Genomic DNA, 7,795 nt, shown 5'->3' on the forward strand with positions numbered 1-7,795 from the left:
ATCAAACAGATCTGAACTGTGGTCCCTATTGATTTTCTAAACATAACTTAAATGGTGTTCGTGATATAAGTTCTGCGAAGTGAGCCCAATGTGACGACTGAAAGCCCAAACGATTCATATCTTGTCCATCACCAGTTTAATATTTATGGCCTTCCTGGAGTTTCGTAGAAGTCGTTTTTTTAAATAGTTTGGGAAAATAATGTAGACCTCCCAGGACTCGACAATCTAGCAGTGCAGTAGTAATGCCACTACACATGTTGGTCATAGAAACAATATCCCAACCATAAGGTCGCAATGTTCTTTTTTCACACTGTGCCATGTATAATGCCAAAAGGTATCAATTTATTCAGTAGAACATAGGCGAAATTACGAGTAAATATATAAGTAATGATGAATGAAAAATTAAGCATTGTAAATCAATAAATAACTTTATCACATAGTTCATTTGTTAAATCATAAGTAACTCCTTTCCAAACAAATTTACTAGGTAACTCAACAGTCTGTCCATCACTCAGTGATGTGATTTTCACTGAATCGTCGAATACGAACCCAGAACTAATATCAATAGCAAGTGAAGACTTGATCAAACCTATTCCACCATACCTATCATGACAAATATGGTAAACTCGACCAGTGTGGGGCAGCATGCACAAAGTTGTAGGCTCAAAAGGCAAAGTTAGTTTATCTCCAGCACCACCATAAGAAAGTAGGTATTGTACTCCCCCAGAATCCAGTTCAGTCTTCTCTATAATATGGGTATAAACAATTGGGTAGTCATCACATCTGAAATGAAAATAAAAGTATGACAACACACCTAAAAAGAGGAAAGACCTGGTGATATTGATGAAAACAAATTCTCACACCGGTGTCAACTGTATTATAGTAAGACATCAATAGCATCTCACTGACCAACTTGGTGAGCTTATCGTAAAATGATAAGTCATTTTTGTAAAAGTAAGAAGAGGTAACAAATAGGTAATTCAATACTGTTTATGTACCTTATAAAATTTCTCTCTCTCCCACACAGTGATAAATAAGGAAATGAGTCCTGGTATCGACCAGTCACATTCCCTTTTATTCGCCTGAAGAAAAATTCCAAAAAAGGTTTGTCTTTGAAACATGTGATAAAATTTTTCACTTTAGTATCATCAAGAAATAATTGACCTTGATGATCAATATAATAAAAGTATTCTCTTATATTTTTTTCTGCATATTGTCCTTGTGTGTACGCTTTGTTTGCTGCAGCATTTGACGAGTAATTGCATCTTATAGCTCCGATTACTGTCAGCTTTCTTATCAAATTTTTGAAACACTGACTAGAATAATTTGTAAGACAAGAAACCATTTTAAAGTTCACATCACTTTATGCTATCAGAGAAATATATTATGAATAAAAAATACATTTACTAACAACGAAAGTGAAAAATTGCTTTGAAGAATAATGCACCAATGTGAAATTTGATAAATCTCAAGATAAATGTTATTCTCGGTAAGTATGAGGGAACATAACGTAAATCCTCACCTCGCACATAAGCTGAGTTTAAAACTCAAAAAAATAGCCAAACTGAGAAGTCGGCTCAAATGCGCATAAATGCGATGATCACACTAATTCTCTTCAACCATTTGCTGTGATAGGTGCATATGATGTTACGTTTCGTAGGGTCGATAGGCAATTTTTATAAATTCACCGTTTTCAGGGGGTCGGCCTATATGCGAGGATATAAGTACACACATTCCTTGGTAATGATTGTTATTGGTGCTAATTTGGGGCCAAAAAGATTCTAACTCTATGTCATCTTATATTAAAACCATGTGGTTGTAGCAATAACAAATTCAGGAAAACAAGTTATGTGATAAAATTCTCACAATAAAAATATGCAGTTTTGAAAGTAAACTAAAATTGCAAAGTCATTACGAAACATATTTTTGATATGTAGTTGGGACTCTTGTCTAAATATGAAACAGTTTCGAGCAGGCCAGTTATGCAATAATGCATATTTTTACATACATATTCGTGATAAAAAATAATAAGTGCAAGAAAATAATATTATTACTTTATTATAATAAATAAACGAAAACATGAAACGAAACTTACTATAGCAGCCAGGAAATAATCAATGTCAAACACAGCTTGCCAAGAATAGCAATGCACGAAGCAAAATTATCATATGAATTTGGATACATGACATTCGAATGCTTTTTAATTAAAAATCATATTATTTTTACCATGTGACACCAGATATGTGAAAAATGAATGGATTTAATTATGGAATTATGGCCCATTCAAAACTATGGCAGAATTCAAACTCTGCAAAGTGTAAAAAATAAAATTCTATTTTAGACAACCAGTTTCGAAAGGGAATAAGCCCCATTTTTTCCATTAAGAATTCAACCATAATAACCCAACTGAGATGTGTTTACTGCACAAAAATTTGGTATCAAAGAAAGTTCAAATTTCATATCAGAATGTCAGAAATGATAATTATATTATGGTGATAAATCACATTTTCACCAAAACGTCTGAATCGTGATTTAGTTGCTTATTTAAACAGACAGATATTGATCAGAAGATTCCAATTAAACAATCAATGATCATATTCAACCATGTTTGGGGACATGATGGCAATACTGATGATATGTTATTTAATATGGTTCATATTTGACCAATAATATGAAATTAAAATATAAATAGCCAATTTACTGACTGTATATAACTATTTATGGATGTTCTGAATCCCAATCCCAGCTGTCTCCATGAAAGGATATAAATATTAGAATTCTAGAATTGAAGATTATTTAAAATTACAATGAATATGGTTCACAATTAGATGATTTCTACCAAATCAATCTATAATGAGAACAACTTGACGTATTAACTTGACTCAATTTGTTATAACTTATAAACAAAGGTGGCGGGAGGTTCATTTTCCCTGAAACATTTTTTACTGTTTACCACAACACAAAAAATTGATCTTTGCCAGTTATTGAAAAATTGTAGATATCTTCCACACTCAAAAGTAACAGATTAAATTGTTTAGTTTTTGTATATCCTGCAGAATTCACAAATGAGTAACGAGCCAAATGATCATGTTCAAAATTATACTCTTCCAATAAACAAAATCTACATTAAAAACTGAATTTTCAGTTTTTCCACAATTTGTCTGAATCATTTGCGTTCAACTCAATCTCTAACTAAGTATTTGAATGGCTATCATGTGTACTGTGTAGTCCAGTCACCATAAAAAATTGCACAAACAACAATCAGAACATTCTGTCTAACCTCGTCAAATCCCCATCCTTAGCCATTGATTGGCCAACTGCTACCAGACTTGTCATTATTAACAATATGATAAGAATTTCAACATCGAATGGTAACAGTTAAAAATTTTAATGCACCCCTGTATTATTCACTGTGAAGCAAGTATGTGTTGAATCTTATCTTCTTGCGCTTTTCTGGTCGCAGCAATAGTTTTAGATTTGACAAATTCTTTTGTAAAGTCATTTACATCCATATCTCCATCTAAAAAATTTTCTACCATCTTTTCTGCTTTTTCTTCTTGTTCAGCAGTTGAGACTTGAATTCTGAGTGAAATATTATTTAAAGACATCCATTCTGAAGCTTCCATAAATTTTTTGACATTGCCATCATATTCTTCTTTCATTTTTTGACATTTATCAAAACTTTTAACTAAATTTTCTCTACATTTCTCAAGGTCTGCAGACCTAGATAAATTGTCCTTTGCAATTTTTTCAATTCGTTTTGAGATTTCTTCTCTTTCATCATGAATCGCTTTCGACATTTCAGTGCTGTGAAACACACCTAGGAGTTGGATTTCATCTTCATCGAGGTCTTTTAGTTCCTCAAGTGACAGATTATCCAGTTCAGGTATGACATCGGGCAACTTTGGACCATTGTAAACTGATGTTGATTTTGTGCTATCATTCGAATTACTATTCATCTGAGTAACTTCGGATAATTGTGCAATGTAATCTTCTGACATTTCATTATCTATTTGATATCCTTGGACTAGCAACGGAATTGGACGATTTTTTTCAAATTCATTTATCAGTCGTTTCACAACGGAAGACAAATCTGGTTTGCTCTTGAAGTTGTCTAATGGTGGAAAACTAACTACAACTTGCGCTGCATCTAGATATTTGTGTGAGCATGGAGGATGAACGAACAACATGGGTGCCTCTGATGGAAATGCAGGTGGCAAATCAATAATAATAGTATAAGCATATTGCTCATTCTCATGCTTTAATATAAAATCAACCTGATATTGAACATCCCTCTGTATCATGGTTACATTTAGTTTTAATTGTTTCAGTTTTTCAATTTGTTTTCTCCTGATTTTTTGTGTTTGAGCAATCTGACTGGCAACATTTGAAGAAGTTGTCTTCGGCATCTCGAGATTTTATAATTGAATAACAATTATAAAGCAATATTATTTATATCCACTGAAATATAACATTCTATTAAAAGTTAGGCTCTCATACAGTCATATCCATATACAAATAAATGAAATAATGAACCTGCAGTGACCAAATTTCTACTTTTCCCAGACAAAAGCAATACAAAATGCAACCAAAACAAACCGCACACTTTATATATAAGTAAGCAGTACAAGCTATTTATAAAAAGCTAAATGAAATGGTTATTCGATTATTATAGCTTTCGTAACAACTTTTCAATAATTCTGTGATCTTTTTTTTGAATTAGAAGAAAAGGCAATAGTGTGTATACGAAAATCTACCCTAAAAATTACTTCACCGTGAACCAGTTGTGAACCATATTTTAATGATAAAAAAATTTAGAAACAAATAGGCAGGATAAAAGTTATTGAATTGATTGTTAGAACTAAAATATTTCTGTATTTCCTATCAACTGGAGGTATGCCATATAATTATCAGAATAATATTATAACAATAGACTATTATGAAATATTATTCTGTGATAAAAAAACACGAGCTAACAAAACAATGTCAATATATATCAGCTGTGATTGATCTCATATGCAGAATTTGTATCCAAAACTCAGAGCTGGAATTTGAGGAAGTTCTTAAAGTAGAAAACCTAAATACCGGTACTATTTCACATCACAAACATATTTTTTCATGTTAATTGTAGTTTGGTTCATGGCGATCAGCTCGTCGTCATGCTATGCTGAGATCAGACCCTATGCAGACGTTTTTACTGCAAATGCTGTAGTAACTTTTGTAGGACGTGCTAGGTGTTGAAAAAGTTATGTTGGCTGCTAGGTTTTACAATTTAGTTGGCAGGACTGAGAATACCTAACTGGTTTATCGTCATTATGTGAATAAAGGATTACATATTATTTTTACCGTTGACTGTTATCCATAGCAATGCTTTTTTCCAATAGAAGTTCTAACAGAATTATTTTGCGCTTGAATTTATCACTTCAATCTTGAATTCATAACATAACTAGGGCTTGAATTTTAGAGAAAACACTGTTAACCGGTCAAAATTACCTGCAGCATGACGTTTAATAAGCTATTATTTACATCCTGGCGCTTCTTCTCTTTCAGTCTTTTAGTAAAACCAATCCCAATATAAATGCCATTTATGTGACTAAACTTTCAGTGTCAAGTGTCAAACTTCTACTTTGAGATATTATAAAGAAAGACAGCATCAACTGCGATTACAGGATTAGGAGCTACCGTACCGTAGGTACCGTACTGCCTCTGTCAAATATGCACGACTTGATACGAGTGTACCGGTATATTCTGACATTCAACACGACATGGGATCTTGCTTATTCAAGCGTTCGTCACTATTTTCCAAAAATGTCCATATGCTAATATCTGAATATATTGCTGTGACGGAATGCATATTTTTAAAGGGCATTGGATAAACGATATTGCAATATAATCGTGAGCAATATATTCCGACCGTAAACTAATTCTAATTCTGAACTTATCATTATCATCATGAATTTCCATAATCAGCAATATATACTAGTAAGCTTACTTCAATAATTTTCACATTTTCTGGTGCTCACCAATACAGTTAATGATATTCTTCAAAATTAAACGCTGCGGGAGATAAATTTGCGATTAACTAACCATTTTTGAAGAAATTGCACTGCATAAAGCAAAAGGTGAATTTTATCTGAGATGTAAGTTAACGGTAAAAAAAACGTACCGGTATCTGTTAACCATCTAAAATCGGTTAACCGAGTAACCATTCCCAGCTCTAAACACGGTACCACTGATTGGCTTACAACAAGAAAATGCAACTAAATACCACATACCATGGTCGCTACAGCCAAACCTATGGCGACCATTACATTACCTCAATGATGGCGACTGAGTTTTTAGCTGCCACAATCCAATGACAGGCTGTTGTTACCGAGGCAGCAAATTGAAAACCAATGGCAGGTAAATTTTGCTTTTTTTATTGCCTCTTATAAAATAATACTATATTGCAATATAATTGCAATAAACAGTATCAATCTATAAATAAAACATCACAGTATTACATAACAATATCATGGCAAATCATTTAGATTTTGATAAATTATTGCAGTAAACAATATTAATAAATAAATTTTCATCTTATCTATAATTAAACAGGAGGGCTATGCTCAAATATATGGACACGTGGGGCCACGTAATTTTGATGACGTCATAGCGAAAAAAAAGTAATAGCCTTCTGGAGAGAAATTTTATCTTTTTGAAAACGAAGAACAAAACAAGATGTAAGTTAACGGTAAAAAAAACGTACCGGTATCTGTTAACCATCTAAAATCGGTTAACCGAGTAACCATTCCCAGCTCTAAACACGGTACCACTGATTGGCTTACAACAAGAAAATGCAACTAAATACCACATACCATGGTCGCTACAGCCAAACCTATGGCGACCATTACATTACCTCAATGATGGCGACTGAGTTTTTAGCTGCCACAATCCAATGACAGGCTGTTGTTACCGAGGCAGCAAATTGAAAACCAATGGCAGGTAAATTTTGCTTTTTTTATTGCCTCTTATAAAATAATACTATATTGCAATATAATTGCAATAAACAGTATCAATCTATAAATAAAACATCACAGTATTACATAACAATATCATGGCAAATCATTTAGATTTTGATAAATTATTGCAGTAAACAATATTAATAAATAAATTTTCATCTTATCTATAATTAAACAGGAGGGCTATGCTCAAATATATGGACACGTGGGGCCACGTAATTTTGATGACGTCATAGCGAAAAAAAAGTAATAGCCTTCTGGAGAGAAATTTTATCTTTTTAAAAACGAAGAACAAAACAAAGAGGAGTTCCTGCTTAAAATGCAAAACGATCGTTATGTCCACTACGTGTCCAATAACAATGTCATCCCAGACGACCCTATACATATACATAAATTATAACTTAATACAATAGTTAGAATAATATAATAACAATTATCTGTTTAGAATAATAACATTACTGCAATCTTTAAATAAATTCCATTTTTTTCTATGTATGTGAAGTTTGCCATTTTTTAATGCTGAATATTTTTCACTATCACGGATATCACATAGAAATTTGAAAAACACATCAAAAATCGGTTTGTGCTTCTGAATTCGGCATCTATATATATATAGAAACGGGCAGCCAATAATACACAGTTAACAAATTGCAAATTAGGAATATCATCAAACCCCATGAAACATTCTTTTATACTAAGACTAAAATTCAAATTCTCCGTTTTGAAAACTATCCATTGGTCTACCTCAGACCAAAATTGACTTGTTATGGAACAATAATAAAACAAATGTAATA

General features: G+C 32.4%; 2 protein-coding genes across 2 annotated transcripts; both read right to left on the reverse strand.

Annotated features, from left to right (window-relative positions):
- Positions 1-305: 305 nt before the first annotated feature.
- Positions 306-1,352, reverse strand: LOC120336124 (UPF0598 protein CG30010-like). Its single transcript, XM_039403725.2, has 2 exons — positions 999-1,352; positions 306-783 (listed from the first exon to the last, which is right to left on the reverse strand). Exons 1-2 carry the CDS (start codon positions 1,343-1,345, stop codon positions 417-419), a joined length of 714 nt encoding a protein of 237 aa, XP_039259659.1. The 5' UTR covers positions 1,346-1,352; the 3' UTR covers positions 306-416.
- A 10-nt stretch (positions 1,353-1,362) lies between these two features.
- Positions 1,363-5,533, reverse strand: LOC120336123 (vacuolar protein sorting-associated protein 37A-like). Its single transcript, XM_039403724.2, has one exon. The coding sequence runs from the start codon at positions 4,407-4,409 to the stop codon at positions 3,408-3,410; it is 1,002 nt and encodes a 333-aa protein (XP_039259658.2). The 5' UTR covers positions 4,410-5,533; the 3' UTR covers positions 1,363-3,407.
- Between the last annotated feature and the right edge of the window lie 2,262 nt (positions 5,534-7,795).

The sequence above is a fragment of the Styela clava genome, chromosome 2, assembly GCF_964204865.1.
Source record: "Styela clava chromosome 2, kaStyClav1.hap1.2, whole genome shotgun sequence".
Lineage (NCBI taxonomy): Eukaryota > Metazoa > Chordata > Ascidiacea > Stolidobranchia > Styelidae > Styela > Styela clava.